At 41.6% G+C, this 27,028-nt stretch overlaps 1 protein-coding gene across 2 annotated transcripts in view; it reads left to right on the forward strand.

Annotated features, from left to right (window-relative positions):
- The window catches only part of SHTN1 (shootin 1), an 87,626-nt gene that overhangs the window by 9,605 nt on the left and 50,993 nt on the right, over nucleotides 1-27,028 (forward strand). For both annotated transcript variants that reach the window (XM_070432185.1, XM_070432186.1), the window contains exons 2-5: nucleotides 5,168-5,220; nucleotides 14,658-14,718; nucleotides 21,564-21,658; nucleotides 26,725-26,893. In XM_070432185.1, coding sequence (XP_070288286.1) covers nucleotides 5,168-5,220; nucleotides 14,658-14,718; nucleotides 21,564-21,658; nucleotides 26,725-26,893 — 378 coding nt within the window. The remainder of the gene's footprint in view (nucleotides 1-5,167; nucleotides 5,221-14,657; nucleotides 14,719-21,563; nucleotides 21,659-26,724; nucleotides 26,894-27,028) is intronic.

Genomic DNA, 27,028 nt, shown 5'->3' on the forward strand with positions numbered 1-27,028 from the left:
ACAGGTTGAATTGCATTGAAGACGAGGAGGTAGGGAAGATGGGGAGGGGAAGACCTTGCAGGCAGAGGGAAAAGTATTTTAAAGGCACCTGGGTACTAAAGGTCTGAGAGGGTTCAGGGAAGCATTGGGACTTTGGGTGTGATGGACTGAGTTGTGGTCTTTGACCGAATAGTGTGGGGGTAGGGAGGGAGAGTGGGGTCCTAACATCTTGGGGGCCTTTAAATAAGAGAGTGAAATGTCCAGGTTGGTTTGTTACTATGCTAGCTACCCCGTAAAGAATGAACTCGGGATAGAGGGAGGCTAGAGGCTAGATAAGAAGTGTTTGCTCTTATTAAGGGTCGGAATCAGGGCAGAGGTACTGGCTGTAGAGGAAGGGTAGATCGGAGAGTCATTTTAAGAGATCTGAGCAGTTTGGTCCTTTGGAGGTGGGGCAGAGTGGGGCATCGGGGTGATCCCGAGGTGCTAGCCGGAGGACTCGGTGGGTGATGGCATCAGGGGAAGGAGATCCTACGCAGCAAATAGGAGGTTTCCATGAATGGGTATCCATCGTCCTGAGTTTGAGGACAGAGATGTCCTGAATAGTATTGTCCAGTAGAACTGTCTTCTTCTGTGATAAGGATGTTCTGTGTCCACGTTCACTGTGGTAGCCACTAGCCACTTGTAGCTATTGCGCACTAATGCTACTGAAGGACTGACATTTTTAATGTTATTTAATTTTAAGTACATTAGACGTGAGTAGCCACACTTGGTATGGCACATTTGACAGTGCAGGTCTAGAAAGTAGTGGTTGGAAATACTGACCTGGAGCCAACGCTAGAGATGGGATGATTAACCTACCTGAGAGATGGGATGATTAACCTACCTGAGAGATGGGATGATTAACCTACCTGGGCCGGAGAGCTCCCAGGCACATGGAGGGGAGGGGCAGGGGGCAGGGGGCTTCAGGCTGAACTGGGAAGGTCCCAGGAGAACTGATTGTTTTCACCCTCCCTGAGGTGTTATCTTCCACAGTTATCAACTTCAATTGTGATGTTTCTGAAACAGCTAAGTACACTCTGCTGCTTCCTGGGCTGGCTAGCTCATGATTTGCAGCTTGGAAAGAAAACTCCTATTCTTGGAATTTAGGGAGTTGGAAAATAGAAAACCAGCATGATCCTTGCAACATTTGCTCTGCTGGATACTCTCCACATCTTCCTTTTTTCCATTCTGTCTTCTTAGGTGGGGATTCCCCTCCTTGGCTGCACGTTACAATCACCTGAGGTGTTCACTTCTAAAAAAAAAAAAAGGATGTCAGGGTCTCCCCTAGACGAGTTAAACCAGAAGCTTGGGTTGGGGGTGGGTGGAGGGGGGGCCAGCCATCTGTGACTTAAAAGCTTCCCGGGTGATGCCGATCGGCAGCCAGGGTTGAAACAGCAGCTCTTGGGCATGCTTCCACTTCTTTGCCCAGCTACGGTTGGCCTTCAGCCCCCGTTCTCCTCTTCCTTGGCGGGGGATAGTAGTCCTTTGGGTGGCAGACACTTCTCTGCTGTGCCATCTTTCAGACCAGGGGGGACAAAAGTTCATCCCAGACTGAGGGCATTACAGACCAGCCTCCTCTGTTGTCATGCACACATGATTTGATGTGCTTGGCCATGTCAGTAATAATAATACCCATGGCTAATGCGTATGGAACACTTCATATGCCCGAGCACCCTTCTATCATACGCGTGAAGTCACTCACTCTTAGTAACAGCACTGTGAGACGTGTTTAGTTATTATTCCTATTTTCCAGATGAGGAATAGGAGACTCGTATTAACCCGTTTGCCCAAGGCCCCCGGGCTGCCCTGCTCTGGGGCCGGGATCAGGCTGCACTCTTTCATTCCTGGGCTGTGGGACCTGAGGGTAGAGTGGAATGAACTACCCCTGTGGACTGAGGGACGGTGTCTGCCCAAGCTGTGGATATTTTTTTCCCCATGGCAGAGAGTTGGTCAAATCCATCTTTTCTTTGGCATCGGTTAGTTCAAGATTTGGAGGATCTCTCTCATCAAATCACTTGAGCTGTGTGACGGACTTACATTTTGTCAAACTGTGAGCCTGTTCTGGAACAATAAGAAAGCTTTTTCTGTGACCCTTCAATCTTGCCAAAAAAGAAGTAACTGAATAATGTAGGTCACTTCCTGCTTGTCCAGTTTTGCTGAGGTTGGTTACATATGTATTCACTATGGTGTGTGTGTGTGTGTGCGCGCGCACGCAAATATTATTTAGAGCAATGAGCTGGGTTTTCTAACTTCAAAGAAATAAAAAATATTAGTAACTTTTCTTTCCTCTTCTGCCTTGTCCCTCTTCCCTCTCTACCAAGTGGTTGAATTCTTCTCACACCTTTCTTCTCCTTTCCCTGTACCTGACTTTAGTATTATTTTTAACTCACACGTAATCACAATGAAACATGTCTTCTGCGATTTCCATTAAGATACAATAGGTGAAGGGTTCTTAATGAACCCTTTTCATAAAGACCCAGTCATTGGGTGTCTATAATGTTTCACCTGAATTCTATTGGCAATATAATGGAAGAATAGTACCGGTATTTTTCAAAAGCCTTCAAAGCCATTATCTGAAGTTTTAAATACAAAAACATTTTCTTAATATCACTATGAGATCATGGTTTTAGAAGCCTTTATTGTCTGTTTTGTACGTCTGTAAAGTAGGTCAATAAGAATAGAGTGGTAAATCAAGCGTGACTTTTCAGCTTCACCTGCAGATACTTTTAAATGTCAAGTAAACTCATGCAAAGTCCCTCAGTAAAGTCTATATTTATTTTTCCAAGCGATATTACATATAGTAATAAGATCTGGAATTATGAGCATAGATGACCCAATGGCATAAGTCAGCGGTTTTCAACCTGTGGGTCGCGACCCCTTTGGCGGTTGAATGACCTTTTTACAGGGGTCGCCTAAGACCATCCTGCATATCAGATATTTACATGACAATTCATAACAGTAGCAACATTACAGTTATGAAGTAGCAACGAAAATAATTTCATGGTTGGGTCACAACATGAGGAACTGTATTTAAAGGGCCAGAAGGTTGAGAACCTCTGGCATAAGTGCATATGTTTAGCATCCGTCAGTTCTTTTGGTTTGTAAAAAAAAAAAAAGTGTGTGTGGGGGGAGGGTGAGGGCTTTTAGTGATTTTTCAGAACCAAGAACAATTTAGTTCGTACTCATGGGTTTGGGTTTGTGTGGTGCAGGCTGATGAGGAGCTGGTGCGGGAGGGCTGCATTCTGTGGTTAATCAAATCTGTTCTGTTGGAAATGTAGTTATTCTTAAAATGGCTATATCTTTACATGTATTCATTCAGCTGTTTTCTGGGCTAGTTTTCCAGGATTCTTTTTGGGGTGTGGCTTTAATTCTTATTTAGATGGTTGTGGGATGCTAATAAAACTTCTGGACCGTGGTGATATGATCCCATAAATATCTGTTCATTTGAATTGGATTGTCAGATGTTGGTCCTACCACACGGTAGCTATTCTAAACCCTTTGGGTCACGATTGGAGGGGATACAACATGTACTTTACCCTGTGAGTTGTGTGTTTCTGGGCTGCTCTCTAATTCAGTGGTTAGAATCAGAGACACTTCTAGAATTAATGACCAGATAGATATCTGGGATGTTCTTGAAGCCCTGGTTTCAGATTTTTTATTTTTATCTTTAGGTTATTCATAGAAGTAGGAAGTTCTGTTTGTCTTTTTTAAATTTTTTTTTTAAAGAAACCCTTTTTGTATATAAATCCAATTATATTTTTAGAAAGTAAAAGTATAAAATTCCAATCTGATGATTTCCTGGCGCGTGTTAGCAGCCACAGTGCTGGGCTGGGAGTGGGCAGCAGTTCTGTGAGGCCCACCGAGGCACTGTGCTCCGTCATCAAGCTCGGGTCCTTCTCTTTCTTCCCGTCACATGCTCTGAATGTAGCATCCTCAGCTGTAAGCGTATCTAAAAATGGTGCTTTGGCCCGGCCGGGTGGCTCAGTGGTTGAGCATGGACCCATGAACCAAGGGGTCACTGGTTCGATTCCCAGTCAGGGCACATGCCTGAGTTGTAGGCTCAGTCCCCAGTAGGTGGCGTGCAAGAGGCAGCAGGTCGATGTTTCTCTCTCATTCATGTTTCTATCTTTATCTCTCTCCCTTCCTCTATCTCTAAAAATCAATGAAAACATATTTTAAAAAATAAAAATGGTGCTTTGACTAAAAGATGAATGTGGGGGGTTCAGATTACTTTATTTTTCTGGCAGTAGAGGGTTATAAGTTGAAAGCTGCTGTTTTTCTCCTCCATATAGTTGGAAACATTTCTAAGTAATTCACACGTTTTTCCAAGCCAGTGAAATGAATCTGGCTGATATGTGGGGCCTGGTGCATGATGATCTCGCAGTGCCTGGAAGCCGTTGTTCTTAGCTGACTGCTCAGAGCAGGAACTTTGTTGCTCTGTGGATGCTAAAGCAGACGTGTGACAGTGCGTGGGACGTGTAAGCCGACTTTATTTTCTGGCGGCTCATTAAGAAACAAACCTGATTACAGCACCACAAACTAATGGTGCTGGAAGGAACTTCAGGGAACACCCACCTGCCAGGACCAAGTCTGGGTATCAGAGAGAAGCGACTCGTCATCGGCCACTTATGGCTCACAGGTCTCCCTGATGACCCGGGGAGAACTGGAATTCGGGTTGGTGGGCTCTCATCCGCTACGGCAGCGGTTCTCAACCTGTGGGTCGCGACCCTTTCACAGGGGTCCCCTAAGACCATCGGAAAACACATATATAATTACATATTGTTTTTGTGATTAATCACTATGCTTTAATTATGTTCAATTTGTAATAATGAAAATACATCCTGCATATCAGATATTACGATTCATAACAGTAGCAAAATGACAGTTATGAAGTAGCAACGAAAATAATGTTATGGTTGGGGGTGACCACAACATGAGGAACTGTATTAAAGGGTCGCGGCATTAGGAAGGTTGAGAACCACTGCGCTACGGTCTCTTTTTCTTCCTCTTCGAAGCAGAAGCCCTCCGTGGCCTCTTCTGCACCCCTCCTCGTCAATAGACAAGAGCGGGTAGTTGGGGTCCCAGGTTTTCCTACCGTAAACTTGTGGCGGTGTTATATAACGTTGCTTTCCTTTTTTTTTTCTTTCAGCTATAGGCGAATATGAAGACCTCAGAGCAGAGAACCAGAAAACAAAAGAGAAGGTTTGTACTTTATCCTTTCTTTCCTCTCTTCCATGTGTAAAAAGCCTAGATGGCATGGTGCATTGTTCTGCCACCAATTTCAGTTAAATGCGAATGAGAGTGGGGTGTTTTTTTTGTTTTTTGTTTTTTTTTCTTTTCTCCTGCATGTGTGGTTCAAGCTTCTATCAACTCCAGGCTCCAGATGGTGGAGAATAGCAGGCATGCCACAGTGGGCGCTGCTCTGGGAGATTAACTACCCAGCTAAATGCAGCCAGGCACCCGGCCAAGCAGCTCAAGCCCCCAAGAATTGTACTTCCCCCCAACAGTCAGATTTGGGATTCTGGTGATGGAATGGAAGGCCTGACACATGTACTTTTGGGGTTTAGACATGCTAGATTCTGGAGGGAACTGTTTGGAATTAATCCTGGGTGGTTAGCCCAAATGCCTCCATAAACTTTTTGTCTACTTACTTCCTCTAAGTATGTAAATAGCATACCGGAAGTTGAAAAATACCCAATGTGAAGACAGGGAAGCGTGATGATGATTTTCAGGGGCCCTGGAAGTTTTATTTTTAAACTGTTAAATAATTGAACTCACTCTTGTTTACAGACTACTTATCATTTTGACTCTCAACATGTTTATTGAAAATTAGTGTGTGTGTGTGTGTGTGTGTGTGTGTGTTCCCTGCAAATTTAGGGAGGGGACAAATGGAAGGAAAGGCTAATTTTTTAAAAAGTAGAAAGCGCCCTAACCAGTTTGGCTCAGTGGATAGAGCATTGGCCTGTGGACTGAAGGGTCCCGGGTTTAATTCTGGTCAAGGGCATGTAACTTGGTTGTGGGCACATCCCCAGTGGGAGGTGTGCAAGAGGCAGCTGATTGATTTTTCTCTCTCTCTCTCATATCGATGTTTCTAACTCTCTATCCCTCTCCCTTCCTCTCTGTAAAAAATCAATAAAATAATATATTTTTTTAAAAAGTAGAAGGACTGAATAGAAAATGAAAAGTAGGAGAGAACAGAACCGCCCATTACTGTTTTTCGACATAAATGAAATTTACTTTTCCTTGGATGTCTCCTCCATGGATGTTCCCGGCCCAAGAGGGGAAAAGCAAAACCAGTTGGAAGGGTTAACTCAGGAGAACTCTTTGACTTAACCTAGAAGATACGAGGAGGGGAAGCAAACAGGTGTCTTTATAGGATGGAAAAGGAAGGACATAGAAGAAAATGAATAGCGTCAGAGGAAGAATAAACTTTCTGTTGTCTTTTTTCTTCTTTAATTCTTGCTTACTTGTAGCCCTAGCATTGCCCCAAAAGTAGATGTTCTGTAAACTCCTGTGTTGGTGGTGATGATGGTTGTTGAGCTGAGAGCCACTTTCTGCAGTGAGGGTTTAAGTCAGTGATGGCGAACCTTTTGAGCTCGGCGTGTCAGCATTTTGAAAAACCCTAACTTAACTCTGGTGCCGTGTCACATATAGAAATTTTTTGATATTTGCAACCATAGTAAAACAAAGACTTATATTTTTGATATATAAATGCCATTTAACAAAGAAAAATCAACCAAAAAGATGAGTTCGTGTGTCACCTCTGACACGCGTGTCATAGGTTCGCCATCACTGGTTTAAGTGAACCATCTGTTATGCGAGTGGAATCACAGGGAAAATGCATTTGGTAAAAGAAAGGTTATAAATTATCTTAGCCCATCCACTCTTTACACATTTCCCTACACAGAGTATGGCCTAATACTTTTGTCACATCTGTATGCATTATTGACCTGCTTCTGTTCTAATTCTTTAAAAATAACTATTAACAGAAATGGGAAGAAAGGAAGTGAAAGCAGCATGGAATGCTGTGTGCTTGGGTAGAACAAAATAGAGTGGTTTTAAGTTCGCCGCACTCTGTTTATCTTCTGTTAAAAGACTAGCAGGCTTATTACTGAAGATTTCCCCCCAAAAGGGGGGCTGTATTACAAAGGAGGGCAACATATAATAAAAGCCTTTTCTGCAGCATAGAATGCGTACAAGCAGCTGTAGTTCTGGCCGTGGTGAGCGGAGAACACCATTTTCTCTGGCCACGCACGTTCTTGTGCCTGGCTGGGTGATCTTTGTCTCCTCCGCATCAGCAGGTATACGTGGCCATCCTTGCCTCATGGCCCCAACCCAGAGTTCCGTGAAATCAATCAAGGACGGGAATCCAAAGGAAGACTCCACTTGCCATAGTTAATTTGAGGTGGGGAAATTTTTGCACGAGTGGAAGGGACCCAAAAAATAAATTGCAAGTTATTTCTTCCTTTCTACATGTCCACGTTAAGTCTGACTATCTTCGTTGCCAGATCATTAACCTTATCCGTGGGAAGAGACAGTGGGTGCGACTCTTTTGGGTGATATATATATATTTTAAAAGAGAGTGAAAGGGAGGGGAAGAGACAGAGAGAGAAACATTGATGAGAGAGAGACACATCAATTGGTTGTGTCTCCCGAATGCACCCCCTCCAGGGTCAGGCATCAAGCCTGCAACCGAGGTATGTGCCCCTGACTGGAACTGAACCCAGGACTCTTCAGTCCACAGGCCAATGCTCTATCCACTGAGCAAACTGGCTACGGCGGGTAAGATCTTTTTAGGCCTTGTTTGGAATCTCCTCTGTTGAGACAAGTGGTAGGACGTGAATCTCCTCAGAGCAGGCGTTGCTTAAAAGGCTGTGTTCATTACTAAGTCACCCTGGGTCATGTGCTCTTCTTTATCTCCCTTATCTGATGCTTCAAACAGCCCTGGGCCAGCTCCATTTCCGGAAGAACAGGACCTCAGGGTCCAAACAGGCTCTACACTCAAACTTGGGTCTTCTAACCACCACTGTTCTCTTTGAAGCAGGTGAACTTAAGGGAGCGAATTAACTTTTCCACAAAGGGCTCGGTCTTATTCACAATTCTTTATTGTTAGCTCGTGAACTTCCCACACGAATTTAATTCCACACGTGATCAGACTCAGTGCTTTCCTGGATCATTTGCCCATCCGTTTGTATTTAGAAGCTGAAAGTTGAGTATCAGATCAATCTATGTCAGTAAAATCCACGAGTGTGGGTGTGTGCAGACAGCATTCCTGACATTCCTGCATTCCAAGGATAAGAGTTGGAGATTTGGGAGGGTGGGCCAAAGTGTTCCTGATCTTTTCCTTTGCACTGTTCCCTTTTTAAGAAATGTAATGACCCTCATTTTGTGGTTTTTATCATTGTCTTTGAAGGTGTGATCAGAATCTTTTTGAGTTGATGAGGAAAGCTTTTTGAAGGGAAAACTTTTTGTTGAATGGCTTCTGAGTCCTGGGGTAGAAAAATGCCCATCAAAGTCCCAGTCGACTGAGGGGCACAGGCAAGTTGACAAATAACTGTAAGAAACTGCGATGATAGAAGTGAATGCCTAGGGTTTGGGGGTGGATGGGAAAAGGACAAAAAAACACCAGGTTCCTACTCACTGCCATGTGACATACTCTTCGTAGCGCATAATGCTTGGCCTAAATGCCACCTACTGTTTTTAAAGTCTCTAATTCTCTTAGGAGCAGAGTTAATTGTTTGCTTCTTTGTCATAAAACATCTGAATATTTCTTATGCACTTATCACATTTTATCAACACAAGTTCATTATTATCAAAATGTCTCGGGTACACGTTGTATGGGTTGGATTAAAATGTGAACACTTCAGTTTTTTTGTTTTTTATTTCTAACATCAAAGTAAGTGGAGATTTTGGAAAGGGTACTACTTTCTGTTATTTTATTTTATTTTTGCCTAGTTTCTAAAGAATGTTACCAACAGTATGTTAAAAAGCAAGAAAGCCTATCATATTGAAGTCAGCAACCCTTCCCAGACTGTTTTTTTGGGGGTAGAAGAAAACAGAGGACTAGTTATTTTGGAATCAACCAAATCAAATGTTTTACTTTGCATGTGAAGCAATCTCCATATTCAAATGTTAGTCATGCTTCTACAATGGAAGGGCATTCTCTAATGACTCACTCAGGATCCTTGTCATGACTGTTTGGGGGTTTTCCTACATGGGGGCGGCAAAGGCTCATGAGCGATGAGTGGAATCGCTTTCAGCTGTCTGAGGCTGGAGGGGTTGTGGGTGGAGCGGGCATATCAAGAAGGAAATCTGTGTAGCAGAAGAATGCCTTTAAACAGTATGTATTTGTGTCGAATATTATGAGCTGAGATGGAGATTGGAAATGCATACATGTGTAAGTGGCTGCTTAGACGTCGTTTGGCTGGGCTGCCGTCACAGTGCATCGGGCCCTTCTGTCAGCTCGCCAGGAACGAGGCATGGAAAGGGAAGGAGGCCGGCCCTGTCCAAGATTGAGGTTTCGAGCAGCAAGGAAGACGATACTGTTTGCATCTTTGTTTGGTTGTCTGTTGTCAAAGTTTCCTCCTCTCGTGTTAATTTCAGAGGCGAAGGTCCCAAAGTGTTTTATTTAAAAAAAAAAAAATCAATCAAGAAGCCACGTTTAAAGAGCAAGATGTGCACCCATTATGCTGACTGTTCATGCATAATACATCCACATACATGCAGTTTCTTTAGAGCCGAGTGGCAAGTGGTTGTGCCAGAGAGAAAGTAATTACTCTGCAGTTTGAAAGTGAAAACGAGTCTCTTATTAACAGCAATCTATCCAGAAACAAAAGAGCAGGGGTCTCCGGGCGGATGACATGTGCTCCCCTCCAACACACAATACCTAGAATGTGGAGAATGCTCCTGAGACAGCTCTCGGGGCAGCCGCTACTTTATTGCCTCTGGAACTTGGAGGGGAAAACTTTGAATTGGAAGAAAGAACACCACCAAAAAGGGAGAGAGACTGAAAGGAATTCCATCCGCGGGGGAATGATTTCACTGATTGTGTTCTTTGAGGATAAGCACAGTGGAGTTCTGGCCAGACTTCCCTAGGTGGAACAATAGAACGGTCGATGATTATTGAAAAGGACTTGATGGTCCTCTGAGGCCATCGCCCGAGATTCTGAAACAGGTAAATATGCCCAGTTCCGATGCTTTTAAATATTGGAACTGGACATAGAAAGAGTGGCCTTCCAGAAGAATGAGTAAGAATGGGGTGGGTCGAGGCCTCTGCACTGAGTGGAACAGCCTCTGCTGTATGATCTGCAGTGTAGCGTTTCTCTCATGATAGGCAGTATTCTTATAAACTGCTTGTTCCATTGTTGATCTTTCCTGGTAGATCCTATGTTTTGTGGAAGCACGTTGTCTATTATGTTTCCCACTGTATCCGCCCCCCGCCCCCCGTGCTTACACAGTGCCTGGCACGTGTGGGTGCCCCAATTTGCTCAATGCTTGAGGAAGGAAATAGGGTGGCGTTCATGGATTATAGTCCATATGTGCTTGGAAGTCTAATTCAGCCAGCGGTAAGGTACTTACCCAGGTATAGAGTGTCCGCCCTGTTGGTGTAGTGCAGCGGTTCTCAACCTGTGGGTCATGACCCCTTTGGAGGTCGAACGACCCTTTCACAGGGGTCGCCTAAGACCATCGGAAAACACATATATAATTACATATTGTTTTTGTGATTAATCACTATGCTTTTAATTATGTTCAATTTGTAACAATGAAAATACATCCTGTATATCAGATATTTACATTACGACTCATAACAGTAGCAAAATGACAGTTATGAAGTAGCAACGAAAATAATTTTATGATTGGGTCACAACATGAGGAACTGTATTAAAGGGTCGCGGCATTAGGAAGGTTGAGAACCACTGGCTTAAAGCAACCGGTGCTTGTGCTGCTGGTCCTCCCCCCAGCCCTGGGCTCCAGAGAATCACGGGACACTGTAATTAAGCGACGCGGGCCCACGAACATCTGTTGCTATTGCAAAGTCTTCATGAGCAATTCTCAGACAAAAAAGAAGCCATTTCTACAAATAGTGCAGCTGCAGGAACAGGGTAGGGGAAGGGGCAGGGTGGGTGAGGGGTTCCTGTGGGACATAAAGATGACACATTCGTCCCAAATGGCCCGCAACCCTTGCTGGCTTCTCTCTGCAGGGAGCATGAGAGCAAGGTTACAAGATATTTTCGTGGGTTCACCTGAAATGACGGAATAAGTGGATGTTTGGATTTCTGCTCAGTGAATGGGCCTGTCGCTCATAGTTTGTTCAGCTCTGGGTGAGAATAAGCTGCATTTGCAGCATATGTAGATCCTTCCCCCCTCCCTCCGCCCTCACCGTCCCCCCCCCCCCCCCGCCCCCCCCGGCACACACCCCTTTCAGTAATCATAGCAGATGGTGAATTCTGTGGCTGCCAGTTCTGTCCTAATGTGGTTGTAGAAAATAGAAAGCCAGGCCACATGAAGACCCCTGAGAGAACACAGCTGGGGTTGGGGGACAGCGTCTGATGGTGAAGACCCTGGGGTTTGTGCACAGGCACCTCGCTAAGCTATAGAAACGGGTCACCGCAGGTCAGAATATGACTGTGAGGTTGAGACCTGTTACTAAGCAAAGCCCGTCTCCCTGCACCTTTTGAGCAGAGAGCATGGGCCTAACGCCTTCCTTGTGGGGCATTGGAATAAGCCTACCTCGAGTTGCCATGTGTTGCTAAGGACCAGTAAATGGTAGCTGCATTGGTGGTTTGTGTGTGGTGACAGTTGGTGACTTTTAAAAAAATTAATATATTTTTATTGATTTCAGAGAGGAAGGGAGAAGGAGGGGGAGAGAGAGAATCATTGATTGGCTGCCTCCTACATGCCCCCTACTGGCGATCGAGCCCGAAACCCGGGTGTGTGCCCTGACTGGGAATCGAACCGTGACCTCCTGGTTCATAGGTCGATACTCAACCCATGAGCCAGGCAGTGTTTAGAATTTTAAACACACACACACACACACACACACGCAATAAATGTAGTAAATTTGTTAAGTTGGAACTAGAAACTATATTAGACAATTTTGTTTTCACAAGAAAACCTAATGAAAGGTAGTGCCCCCTTGTCTGCGGTTTCACTTTCTTAGGTTTCAGTTACCCACGGTCAACCAAGGTCTGAGAATATTAAATGGAAAAGTTCAGAAATAAACGGTTTGTAAGTTCTAAATTGTGTGCCATTCCGAGTAGGACAATAAACTCTTCTGATGTCCCGCTCCCTCCCATCTGGGATGTGAGTCATCCCTTTGTCCAGCGTACCCATGCTGGGCATGCTGCCCACACGTGAGTTGCTTAGTGGCCCTCTGATTTATCAGATGGGTTATCAGAGATTCTGAGAGATTGAGAAAGGCGGGGGGAGATAAAGGGAGATACACCACATTAATATAACTTTTACTTATATAGTTATAATTGTTCTATTTTATTATTAGTTATTGTTAATCTCTCACTGTGCCTAGTTTATTAATTAAACGTTATCATAGGTATCTATGTATAGGAAAAAACATAGTACATATAGGGTTCGCTAATACCCTAAGTTTGAGGCATCTACTGGGGGGTCTTGGTATGTATCCCCCACGGATAAGGGGGGGACTACTGTATGCCTTCTCCTTTAAGATAAGGATGTAGTAAACAGCTTTGCTAATTTAGCACTCTGTACTTGTTTCGAGTACTCTAGTCAGAGTGGATTTACCCAGTAGTTTTTTTTAAGTTTGTGTTCTTGAGAGACTAAAGAGGAAAACTGAATTGTTTGCTTCTCAACTTTATTTTTATTTTAAAAATACTTTAAAAGCACCGAAAAGTGCAGAGAATAACACAACAGATATGCAAATGCAGAATTAAATTATTTTTTTGAAATTAAATAATAAAAAATGCTGCGGATAAAATTTTTGAATATTGCCTCTGTTGTCCAACCAGAGTCTCCTTCCCCTCCCTATCTTTTCATAAATTTTGTCTGTATATTCTTCTATTTTGTATTTTTATATATGCCATATATATCATGAAATATATATATATACATACATACAGTGTAAAATATATGTGTGTGTGTGTGTGTGTATATATATATATATGGCATAAAAATATCAAGTGTTTGTGTGTTAAGATATCATTTGGTATATATTCCACAATTTCTTTTACTTAACATTATGGCTTTTGATGTTTACCTATGTTGATACACAGAGCTCTAGGTCATTCATCTTCACTGCGTATTTCACAGTATGGTATATGAGTATACCATGATTTATTGTTATTATAAATTCTCAGCATGTTTGTATATGTCATCTTGTACACATTACTAGGGATTCCATTAATAGAATCCTGGAGTAGAACTGCTGAGTCATACATAGGGTATGTGCATTTTCAATTTTTTTTTTCCCAAAGTAGTTATGCCTATTAACACTTCCACTAGCAGTATGTGAGTTTCCAACTCCTGGTATTAGACTTTTTCAGTTTTTTGCCAGTCTGTTAGATGAGAATATCTCATGATTTTAATTTGGGTTTTTCACATTGTGAGTGGCATCATTATTTTTTTTGCCATAGAAATTTGAACTATCCAAAGGCATGAAATCCCAATATATTTATCTGGCATAGTAGGATTAAAATATGATATAAAGTTGTGTTTTATTCAAATGGTCCTCTTATTAAAGTAATCCACAAAATTAAAATTTTAAATATCACTCTAATAGCTAGACTCACTTTTTAAAGTTTTAGACATTTTGGATAAAAATCTTTCTAAAAGATTTTGTGAAATTCAGGGTAAAGTGAATTTAGTCCTCATAATGAATATTAGGCTTCTTAAAAAATTCATTAATACTTCAGGGCCTATTCAAGTACTAAGTAATTGTTTCTGTACCAGATATCCTGAAAGATCCTCATGCTTTAGTAGTTTTTTGGGTGTGTGTTTTGTTTTGTTTTTTTCCTTTTATGGTCTTACCTCCCAAAGACTTTTCGATCAGTCCTCCCACCTTTTAAAGAGAAGAATTCGTTTATGTAAATGACACATGCTCATTGGGGAATATTTTATCTTCTTTCCTTTTACATGCTGCCTTCTATTTAGAACCCTGAGGACACAAGGGTGGGTTTTTTCTCGAGCGAGAGGCACAGGGCACGTGGCAGCGGTTTATCTTCATGGGGTGGTCACTTCATGTAGTGGTCACTTCCCGTTGTGCACCGCTGTTCTGGATATTTGAAACCATCCAGTTTCAGGGAATCTGACCTGCGGGTGGGTAGGGTGTCCCCTGGATTTGCAAAATACCTACTTAAGAAGAGGCTCAACTATTCTCTTCAAGAATGAATATATTTCCGCTTAAGGATGTTAAATTGGTCGGTTCCGCAGGTGATCAGGAGCAGTGATGTGAGTCATTGTCTTAGAAGGTCCGAGAAAATAGGCCAGATACCGTGGTCCAAACCCCAGGCTGGTTGAGCAGTACAAATACTGTGCGACCACTCATGCTTTTTTAAAGGTTTTTAATTTTTGTTTTCTTTTCACAAAGTTGCTGTTGTTTATAAATTTGCTCTTGTCTTTCCAGACTTATGATCCAAATTCACTCTTGTCATCTTTTCTCATTTCAGTGTGACAAAATCAGGCAAGAACGAGATGAAGCTGTTAGAAAACTGGAGGAATTTGAGAAAAGTACGTAAGCTTTTCAGTGGAGTTGTTACAACACATGGAGCTGTGTTTGGGGATTACATGGGTAGACCTGTCCCCTATGTTTAGTTACTGATGCCTTGGGCATCCACGAAAGCAAGAACTGTCTTCCCATTTGCCCCCTTGATGCCCTGGCATTACTGTGAATTTTAAAGAAATGGAATGAATATTAATATTTATTGAGTGTGTTATCATAAAAGACAGTTTGTACTTATTATAAAAAATTTTACTGCGTGCGCAGAACAGTTAAAGGAGAACAAAAATTCCTTGTCATCTAGACTTTTTGAGAAAAAAGTTAGCATTTTGCAGTCTTTCTTCCCTGGTCTTTTATCTGTGTAATATGTGTCTCTACCAAAAATATAGTCATACTTTGCATTTAGCTTTGCAGCTTTCTTGCTTCAGTCAACAATATATCACAGTCATCTCTGCACATCAGTAGAAATGTATTATTAGTTTTAATTGTTGCCCATAGTATTCTGTTATATGATAGTACTATAATTTATTTAAATGTTTCTTCTGTGGTAGATGGATTATATCTGGTTTTTAGTTGTTATAAATAATGCCATGACAAGTATTCTTATACATACATCTTTACATGATTAGTTCCTTAGGGTATAAAGAAGCAATTCTAGATTCACAGAACCTACACATTTTTTAAGAGCTTGAATGTTAGAAATAGGCCTCTCCCCAAGGAAGGTTCTATTCCCATGGAAGTTGTAATACTTTTTCTAAGTGTTTGCTATGTTAATTTTTATGTGATATAAATGTGTTACTACTTTATCCCCTAAGATAAAACGTATCTGAGGACACTCAGAAGGATCACAAGGAAATATGTCATGGGAACGGGGCCAGACCTTAGCAGGGAACATGACCCCAGGTCACCCCTGGAAGCAGGGCCTTTCTCCACTGTTCTGCAGATGCTGTACCCGTCAGGCCCTTCGATTATATCACCGCGTTCACTTGGTAACTTACATAGCAAAACACTGTATTCTCGTTGAAGGTAAAACGGCTAGAAAAGTGCAGCGTTGCAGTTACATTTCAATAGCCAGTTTATTTCAAGTGTCTGCTGGAACAAAGAAAACCAAATGGTTGCTGTTACCTGTCTTTGGAGGCCAGTGTGCTGTGACAGAAATAACTCCTGTGTGTGAATGTATGAATTACAGTTGCGTGGGATTCTCTCCCCTCCCCTCATGCAGGAGTAACGAGATGTCCTTACACTTGTGCTGATACCCAGTCACATCCGGATTATGCCATTGACCTTGTGACCAATTAAGGTGCTGCATTAATTATGGACCGTGGATTGGCTCATTGTGTGCAATGGGAAGTTCTAGGGCAGTGGTTCTCAACCTGTGGGTCGCGACCCCTTTGGGGGTCGAACGACCCTTTCACAGGGGTTGCCTAAGACCATCAGAAAACACATATATAATTACATATTGTTTTTGTGATTAATTATGCTCAATTTGTAACAATGAAAATACATCTTACATATCAGATATTTACATTACGGTTCATAACAGTAGCAACAGTACAGTTATGAAGTAGCAACGAAAATAATTTTATGGTTGGGGTCACCACAACATGAGGAACTGTATTAAAGGGTCGTGGCATTAGGAAGGTTGAGAACTACTGTTCTAGTGGGACTTTCTTAGTGGGGACCAAGAAAGCTTTAAATATTTTTTAGAAAATTGAGTCTGAAGTTCATTACTTTAAAAAAAAAAGATTTTTTTATTGAGTTTTACAGAGAGAGGAAAGGAGAGGGGAAACATCGATCGGCTGCCTCCTGCGTGCCCCCACCAGGGATGGAGCCTGCAACGCAGGCATGTGCCCTGACCAGGAATCAAACCGGCAACCTCTTGATGCATGGGTTGATGCTCAACCACCGAGCCACAACGGCCAGGCTGAATGTTGTTTTTTTTAAAACTGTGTCTGTGGTTCATGACTTTTGAACACGGGGTGGAATTTTAGATTTGGACGGCCGTGAGCTAGTTATCGCCAGTGAAAAGCACCATTCGATGTGAATCCGTGTAGCCCTGAGCGGTATTAGTACAGTTGGGGTGAGTGACCCTGTTCCCTAGGCTGTTCAGGACGAAATGAGATAATCCACGTGCAGAGGGCTCAGCACAGTGCCTGGCTCTCTAGTCAGTGCTCCATGCGTGTTAGCTGCTGCTCCCCCCGTCTCACTGACTGCACCATCCGGTGCTTGGCTGCCCTTCAGAACTGAGCTCACATCATCTGCCTTCCGTGAGTTAGTTTCTGGACATGTCTGGTCTCCCCATTTGCAGGGCTCTCGGGGAAAGGGTCTTCCGGGGCTGAGTGGAAATTGGCCCCCCTGCAATGTTTACCTACCAGGCCTAGTTCTTGAAGAGGAGGAAGAGCAGCTGACTGAGGCTCAGAAAAAGCTTTGTTAGGCCGGGAGCGGGAGGGGGAAGCTCTACTCTCCCTGCCTTAGCTTGCTTTTCCCAGCTGGTTTTGGCCATACAGGGGTAGACAAAAGTAGGTTTACAGTCGTTCGTTTGGAAAATGACATGCAGGTCATGATCATTACAACAGCTTTATTAACTCAAAAGAATGTTCTTCGCAACTATAATCCTACTTTTGCCCACCCCGCATTTCCATGCCATTCTTGGCCCTCCACCAGCTCTTCCTGTGCATTTTTCCTATATTACTACACGAAAATACCACTACATAGCAAAGCTGTGTTTCCTAGGAAGACAGGCTCCTGTGAAAGTAGAAGTAAAGACAGCCCTTTCATGAACTCAGGTCACAACTGTAGACCCTTTGCCCAGATGTAGGGCACACCAGTGTTCCCATACCTGGCGGTTTCCATGGCTGTTTTCTTACTACAATGAAAACCTTCCCACGTAATTCGATGTTGCAGAAGGACTTCCGGTACGTTCACCACCCACACCTCACAGACATCCTGGCGTCTAAATATTGTTGAAAGGTGGCTGATGGAGAGGTGTTTAGCTCAGGAAGCAACCTCCTCGGTGGTGTCACCTTTAAATATGACAAGTTAGAAGGGAACATAGAAAATTGGAGTCACCTAGAAATAGGTTTGGTTGGGTTTTAGCAATTGGACCTCTGTCATTTGGGATTTGCTACTTCACTTCTCTGGGCCTCAGTGCTCTCAGATATAAAAATGCTGTGACAATACCTACCTCCCAGGGTGGTCATGAGGATTTATGAGAGAACCTATGTAAAGGGTTTAGCACAAGGCTGGGTACAGAGCTGGTTCAATAAATGGTGATGGTGGTTGTTTCCTAAGCAATTCTCCATGGCAGAGAACATTTTTGTAAAAGAGTGTTCACAGGTGAACTTAGGCTTGACATATATTCCCAGTCCTACAAACATGCACAAACGTGTTAACCTGCCTTGAATATAGCAGTGCGCTAAGTGCAAGAGAGTCAGACAGGAGCGAAACAAAAAATCTCTGCTCTAATGCTCAGTTAGTAAAAGACAAACACAATTTTTTTAAAAACCCAGGTTCCCTACACTGTGATGTGTTCTGTAATGCCAAGTGTGTGCAGACGTGTTTTGGGGTCATGGAAGAGGAGGGACAAACTTTGCTAATTCAACTCAACTCGATAGAAGCAATAATTGATGTATTTTTAGGTCACACTTCTGAGTTCTCCGAGTCATTAGAAAAACTTTTATTATGGAAAATGTCAAGCTTATACAAAAGTGAGAAAATAGTATACGAACCACCATGTACCCAACATGTTACCAACTCATGGCCAATCTTCTTTCTTCTGTGTATCCACTCACCCACGCTCATTGACCTCAGATTAATTTGAAACCAAGTCCGGTCATCATATCTTTTATCTGTAAATATTTCAGTAAGCATTTCCAAAATACTAGGATTTTTAAAACATAGCTGCAGTGATAGGGTCATTTTATTTTAAAGCTCATCTTTTTTGTTTTTTTAAACCTTCATGTCATTCAAATTATGGGTGGTGTAGGTGCAGTGGTCATGGATTGTGGATATTGTGAGACAAGCCTGGATTTAGGACCATAGGCAAATCATTAAATGAACAATTAGAGAGTTTTAAAACGTTTATCCTCTGAAAGGTGCAAATAAATTTGTATGTTAAAAAAAGTTTTTGTGTCATGTGACGTGACTTGTGGTTTTGTCAATAGGGTCCTACTTCTTAAAGGTATAAATGGCCTTTGAAGTATTTTCCTCCCTTTGAATCTAGGAAATTGCTAAGAAGGGTTCTCTGATACCAGTTTAGCACTGGGATATTTTTTTAGACTAAAAATTAAAGCGCGATTTTTAATTTGTGCTGTTCCCTCTTAAAAGAAGAAGTAAAAACCCTACATGCATGATGGAGTATTCCACAGCAGAACTGGAGAAAGTGTGGGCTAGCGCTACCTCACTAAGTTTATCAAGTTAAATTATAGGGAAGCTTTTTACAAAATGTTTAGAAAATACGCGTTGTTATTTCTTTTTGCTAGGCCTAAACCTTATGACTGTGGAATAATTTTTCTTATTCTTCCCAGGAGCAAGAATGTTATTGAATAAAAAGCCAAATTCCTATGAAACATGCAGAGTGTTTATGTTTTTGTTATGATAGTGGAAATACCAGATTGTGGCAGAAGATGTCAAGTAGTTAAGGCTAAAAATTCAAAGTAATATTTGATGTTGTAAAAAAAATTGTATAGGTTTCTTTTCTCTTTCCTCTACATTTTTTGAAGAACCTACCTTGTAAATATAGTGATAAAGTGCCAGGAATATTAGGATTTTAAGGAAATAATAGAGCCCATTATTTAAACTACAATATAAAAGGCAATTATATTGATGAAGAGCTACATGGGCTTTGTGTGTGTGAATAAACTTGGTCTGTGTTCAGCTTCTATTTGTTCTTCTGGCATAAACACATATTGTGTGTGATTCCAGTTTAATGGGGACCCGTTTGTATGCCAAGCAGCTGCATTTTAGGACCTATTGCGTGATTTCATAGCTCTCTGAAAATTGGTTCTATTCAGAACAAGAGATAGAAGAGGAGGAGGGGGTGGTGTGGAGGGGGGAGTGGGGGGGAGCTTCAACACACAATCATTTCTTTTCAATTGGAGCCAGAAAGGTTGATGACAACATGACCATTGTGTTATAATGATAAGACCACTAAGGCATCTGTACCTCTCATCAAGGCTTTCACACAACAGCAGATACAATTTAATTCACTGCTCTGTCAGCAGTGCTGATACCATTATGCCGTCTGTCTCCACAGTTATAATCACTGTCGCCGGAGAAATGCAGTTGAAATGATCTTGAGCAGTCAAAGAAACTCTCAATTAAGGCTGCCACTTCCAATGTGTCAGATTGTGTCTTATGCACTCGGTACAATTTTCACTTCCAATCCTGTTTATTTACAATGTCTACCAGTAATTACGCTTAACGTGTCATTTAGTGAGGGGGGCCCCTGCCATGCCGATTGTTGGGTGCTGCTGTACCATGGAGTGGGAGTTTCTCGAAGTCAATGCCATCAGCAGCTTTTAGGCCCTGATGGGATGCAGTAGTAATGTTGATAATGCAAGTATCGTGCTCATCAAGTCATAATTAGATGCCACTCAAATGTGCCACTTGTAATAACAGTGTTGATTCATGTTTTTCTCGCTGACTGCAACTACTAATTAGTTAAGTGGTTTTTGGTTGGCCTGCATTTGCCGCAGATTATTATTACCCTGGAAAAAAATGTCAAGGTTAGAGATGTTTCGGGCCATTTAGTGCTGCTCTATGAATTTGAATATTAACATAATAAGAACTTTGGACAGACTTCGGGAGTAATACATTTTTTTTTTTTAATTCGGAGAGAAATTTTTTTCCTCCCTGAGTTTAATCATAATTACAGGTTAATAGAGCTTAAATGGAGCAAAAGTAATCTCTCTTTGTGTTACGTGAGACCGGTGCTTTACGCCTAACTTTGTTGGGTTTCACGTTTGGGTATCCTTCATTTTTCTTTTGTTAAGCCAAACAAACCTCAGTAAGTTTACATGTCTATGTAGTTAAGTAAGTTTGAGATGCTGAGCGTTTTCTTTTAACTAGAAATATGGGCGAAAGGAATTGGCATTTTTCTTACTTGTTCTTCAAAGTATAATTCAAGTTATATACCTTTAAATCTCAAAGTATATAAACCAGCTACCAAAGAATATCTGAAAAGGAATATTTTTCAAGCAGTGGTAAAATAACAAGTGAAATTTATTTTTCCTAATCTTTCTGACCATCTGGGATGCAACTCATTAGCATCTGTTTTCATCATTATATAGTACAAAAATCTTGTTGCTATATACTTCTCTGCCCTGGAGTTTATGAAATAATAGTGAATCCCACTGGGTCACTAATAAAGACGATAGCAAAACTCACCTTAGCTAAGCTGCCACATTATTCTCACAGGTATGGGATCAACTCCAGATGTAAGTTTAAAACATTTCTCTTTAGCTAATTTTCCTTATTAGGTCCCACTGTATATCCTGCTAAGAAAAAGAAATCATGTTTGTCACTATTTCTGTGTGAAAGGATCTTTTGCTTAAATTAGCGGTTACATATACAGCTACAGAGAAAATAGACACTTAGAAAATGACCCTAAATAGTTTTCTTAAAATGTGTTTAATAGCAATAAAAGTTCTTTGTTGTGTTCTTTTTTTTCTTTCTGCATTCAGATATCAGCTCTGATTTAACCAGGGCAGCATCTTAAACACTTTTCCTCACCATCCCTAAAGGTCTGGCCAGCGAAAGAACTGAAGTATTCTTAATCATGGGACAAGATGCGTGGGCTTCTGGAATAGCTGACTAATCTCTGAATGCTGAGACTTTTTTTCCCCCTCATTCCTAGTTTCTCACATGGTTATAGAGGAAGTTAATTTCATGCAGAACCATCTTGAAATAGAGAAGACTTGTCGAGAAAGTGCTGAAGCCTTGGCAACAAAGGTGAGACTTCTAATGAAAGAAATGTGACCTGAGCCTTTACATTTCTGCTTGCTTTTCTACACAGCGGGTTCTGTCTTTTGTTGTTGTTGTTGCTTTTTTAGTTTTTCAGTCTGTCATCTCCACTGTTGAGGAAAGTGTTATAAGGTCTCGGAATCCTGAAATATGATTATGTAAATATCTGTCTTCATTACCTTCCCCCTCCCCCATCACCTTCCTCTAAAGCAGCGGTTCTCAACCTGTGGGTCACAACCCCTTTGGTGGTCGAACGACCCTTTCACAGGGGTCGCCTAAGACCATCTTGCATATCAGATATTTACATGACGATTCATAACAGTAGCAACATTACAGTTATGAAGTAGCAACGAAAATAATTTCATGGTTGGGTCACAACATGAGGAACTGTATTTAAAGGGCCAAAAGGTTGAGAACCACTGCTCTAAAGTATTTTAATGTGACTGAAATTCTACAAACCTATGTATCTATCTAATTTGTATGCATTAACAGTATGCTTGCTAGAGGTATTTGCTGAGGTTCTTTTTATTGTACAAGGGGCGTGTGTGTGTGTGTGTGTGTGTGTGTATTTCAGCATTTGTGCTTTTTGCTTATGAAAAGTAGTCCCGGAGTAATTTGTTGAACTGGACTTTGCGAATGTCTATGCATTTGGTTAAAATGCTCACCAAATTTCAAACTAAGCCGGTGTGACATAAAAGAGCAGTGAGTGTTTCATGTTGGAACCAGATGAAAAAGTCAGCCTCCAGCCTTGCATTTCAGGTGATTATTTGTGAAAGCAAAGCGAGGGCATGCGGAAGGTGACCCCCAGTGCTCTGCTGATTGCTTCTAGCTGATGAATTTACCAAGTGTGTAATTTTCTATATTCTGCCTCATCAGAAGTACATTATTATTAAAGAATGTTTTCATCTCTGTCTTATGTGTTTTGGGTTGCGTAAAAGGCATCTGAATCATTTCATCAGAAAATGGACTACAGCAATTTTCACCCAAATTTCATTAGTAATGCCGGCTGCGATTCTTCCCTTTCCCCCCATCACCTTCCTCTAAAGTATGCCTTTTCATGTGGCTGAAATTGTACAGATCTGTGTATCTATGTATCTGTCTAACGTGTCTGCATTAACAGTATGCTTGCTAGAGGTATTTGCTTAATTGTTTGCATAATGACACTACATTAGAATTCATAAGATATGCAGTCAGAACCTAACTAAGAATATAAATATGTGTATGTAGCTTCTCTTCTGTTATTTGTCTGAAGAACACACAGCATTATAGGCCATCAATTTACCAGTGAAAACAGTGATAACATGGGTGCTCATGTCATCTCCACTCTCCTGCCCATCACTGGGGTGCACTGGTCCATAATACTGTGTGGACTCTCTCTTCATTTTCTTTATTTCTTCTTTTGAAACAAGCAGGGAAAATATATTGGGAGCATACTAAATGCTCTAAGGATGGTCTCTGTATTTTCTCTTGTTATTAACAAGTGTTCCTTCTCAATAGAACACCCAAAGGGAGAACAGCAACTACTTCTCAGGACTGGCAGAGTTTATGGAAATCAGTGGTTTGGGAGACAGTAGACACAGGTGTTATTCCTGGTTATGTCATTTTAGGCATATGTGACTCTGGGCAAGTTAATTGTGTTTCCCATACTGCTGTCTTGTCTTAAATGACAGGATGGACTAGAGTTAGTACTGGAATGAGAATGGGGTAGACTATTCTTTTTTTCACTATGCACTTGATCCATATAATAATTTTAAAAAATACTTTATCTCCTCCTCCCGCCTTTTTAATTTGACAGGTGATTTTGAACAAGAGAATTCACCTCTGTGAGCTACAGTTATCTTGTCCTAAGTGTCAGGATAGAACTGGGTTGACTTCTTTAAGAGTACCCCAGACACACTGACTCTAGGGATGTGGCCCAGGCATGGTGGTTTTGGGTGCCTGGTTTGATAGAGGCATTAAACTCTTTTTTCACTTTTTAAAATGTTTTTATTGATTTTTAGAGAGAGAGGAAGGGAGAGGAATAGAGAGCTAGAACCATTGATGAGAGAGAAACATCATTGATTGGCTGCCTCCTGCATGCCCCCTACTGGGGATTGAACCTGAAGCCTGGGCATGTGCCCTGACCGGAAATTGAACTGGTAACCTCTTGGTTCATGGGTCAGGGCTCAACCACTGAACCACTCTGGCCGAGTCATTAAAGTCTTTTAAGGGCAAAATGTTTATGAGGCTGTTAAATAGTATTGTGATGGTGGCCTGGGAAGTAATGTATTGAGACCAATTGGCAAAACTTAATATTTTATTTTATTTTTCATGACAATCCTGCAGGAGGAAAAAAAATGTATAGATAAATACCTTGGTTGAAGAAAACTAGCTGATAAAAGGTTTCCAAAGGAAATTAGCACTAGCTACACCTCTCTTTTTTTTTTTTTTTTTTTTTTTTTTTTTTTTTTTAATATATTTTATTGATTTTTTTACAGAGAGGAAGGGAGAGGGATAGAGAGTTAGAAACATCGATGAGAGAGAAACATCGACCAGCTGCCTCCTGCACACCTCTGGGGATGTGCCCGCAACCAAGGTACATGCCCTTGACCGGAATCGAACCTGGGACCTTTCAGTCCACAGGCCGACGCTCTATCCACTGAGCCAAACCGGTTTGGCAACACCTCTCTTATTACTAGTAGCTAACACTTGCTGACTTTTTACTATGTCAGCAATAAATACTTTATATGTAACATCTCATATTTAATCTTCATATTATGAGATAGAGATGGTTTTTATCCTTAGTTTGCTGATGAGAAAACTGACACTGAACTATTAGGTTATTCTGGAAGCAGAGGCGATTTGATTGTAGAGCTGGTTCTTCGCTCTGCTGTGCTGATTTTATAGAAATGCATGGTAAAGCGTTGCATTGCTCTACATCATGATTCTCAGTATTGATGTGCATTGGAGCCACCTGGGAAGCTCTGTGCTGGGCCACACCAGAGAGTTTGGTCTGGTGAGAGCCTGTGCATAGGGACTTTTAAAAAGCTCTGTAGAGATTATGGTGTGCAGAGTTTGGGACCATTTGTTTAAATGTTAGGATGCAGAATTACAAATTAAGTTTTGAGAGTTTTTTTCCCCCCATTTTTTCCTTCAATTGTTATTTTTTTCTAACATTCAGAAAAAAAAAATGCTTTGCTTGAGAATTGACCAGGACCTTTGAGCCTCTAGAGTTAGTTAGGTATGCTGTAGGGTTCATGGTTCAAAGACTATCCCCACCCCTATCAGTGTTGACTTGAATTTTCCATTTTCAGCAAGAGGGATTGGGAAATCATGGGCCTCCTGATCCTCTGATGTAATCTGGGGAGCTAGAAGCCGGGGCTGTGGGCTGGGGATGGGGAATAAAGGCTGTGTCTGATTCCCTAAGTAGATCTCTCCAGCTTCCCAGGAAGAATCCATGGAGGCTTCCAAGCCGTTTCTAGGAGATTCTTCCTGATTCCCCAGAGAGGAAGCACCTCTTGTGCTCTAGAGCAGCTACTTGAGATATATTTAGATTTAATATTATTGGGGAGGAACTAGACTCCCAGTTGGAAAGGGCTGGGCTTTCCTGAGAGATTCCCCGAGGGATTCAAATTATGATCATAAATGAAGGGCCAAAGCCAGACAAGTAGCGGACTAAACATCTTATTCTGGTGTAAGGTACACAGTAGGGAAGGGCAGGATGCTTTCCAATGAATAATGCTTCTGTTTGTATGTCTTTTCAGTGTCAGTTATTAATTCAGAACACGTCTAGATGATTAATAGCCCTTACTAAAGGAAATATGTTTGCATTTCTGTCCTACATTTTAACTAGAAAACTCAATCTTGTCAATACTTTCATGTGCTCAAGTAAGAGAGGACTTTATTTTTTAGTCTTAAGAAGAGAAAACATCAGCAACACCATGTTTTCCTCCTGTGGACTTTGGACCACGGCTGCTCTTTGTGTGTGCATTGTACTAACATTTTATATGCACACAAACACGTGAGCTAAAGAAGGTAATGATAGTTGAGTAACACTAAAAAACAACTCACTTCTACATTAATGAATAACAGATACCTCAATGAATTAGGATTCCTTTTCTCTGCTTTGAATTCGAACTCTTTTTATAGAAATAATGGGAACCTATCTTGAACTTTCTTTTCTTGTGTATCATTAGAACTCTGTACAGATAGAAACACATCTTGAACTGGCTTAATTAAGCAAGAGAAGAAAAGAGCAGGGATTTGTTACAGAGGGATTGGAGAATCCCATCCATTCTGTGTGCTAGACACAGTTCAGGAATGGGCTGGAGCCATGTGGGAAACCCTATCTCCATTGCTTTTCTCTGCCTCTCTCTACACATCAGCTCCATTTTTGGCTTGGCTACATACAGACCGCTTTGCTCTCTTCCTCCATCTAGTAGTGGGATGTGGTCACGAATAGCTTCTGTACATCCAGACCTATGGAAAGAAGCTCATCTCTCTGATCCAGCCTCCAGATTTCTAGAGAAGGGGTCCAGCTGCCCAAGCTTGGGCCCTGTGCCTAATCCCTGGTCTAAGTAGCTATGGCCAAAGAGATAGGATGTGTTTTGGGGACTGAGGCTGTTCCCATGGGAATCACGTGGAACAGGGAAGAGGAGTGGCAGTACCAGAACAGGGGAATGCTGGGCAAACAGACCTTTAAAAAGTGTTCACAGCACAGCAACAAAGAAAACATTTGCTTGAAATTAAGTGCCTTACTTAAGACAATCACACTGATTTTGGGCTTAATCTGTGCTGGTGTTTGATCTTAATTCCTCTTATATTTCTTATCAGTGACAATTAACATTCTCACATGCTGCTGGCTGTAACCCAGGCATCAGGTCTTACTTAAAGTAATAACTTTAATATTAAAAGTGTAAATAAAAGCCTTCTTTCATGAATCTTCTAGTTGTTATTTCCTGCTGTGAATGTTGATGAGTATGTAAGACAGAGTGCCCTTCACTTGTCTGTTGTTTAGAAACCCAAGATACTCATTTGACTGCTGTTAAAATCACTGTTTTTACATTTTGCCTTAGCTAAATAAAGAAAACAAGACATTGAAAAGAATCAGCATGTTATACATGGCCAAGCTGGGACCAGATGTAATAACAGAAGAGATCAACATTGATGATGAAGAACCAGCTACGGATCCAGAGGCTACCGCTGAGCCGTGTGTCTCAGTGCAGTGCCAGAAGCAGATCAAAGGTGGGACCCGTGGCTTAATTATTGAGCTTGTTTTCGATAACGTTTCCCACCCCGGGTTGCACATTGGAATCACACGAGAACTTTAAGAAATACTGATGCCTGGGTTTTACCTTGAGAAAATTCTGATTTCAGTGT

The sequence above is a fragment of the Myotis yumanensis genome, unplaced genomic scaffold, assembly GCF_028538775.1.
Source record: "Myotis yumanensis isolate MYYU_CA2020_CCGP unplaced genomic scaffold, mMyoYum1.0.hap1 SCAF_13, whole genome shotgun sequence".
Lineage (NCBI taxonomy): Eukaryota > Metazoa > Chordata > Mammalia > Chiroptera > Vespertilionidae > Myotis > Myotis yumanensis.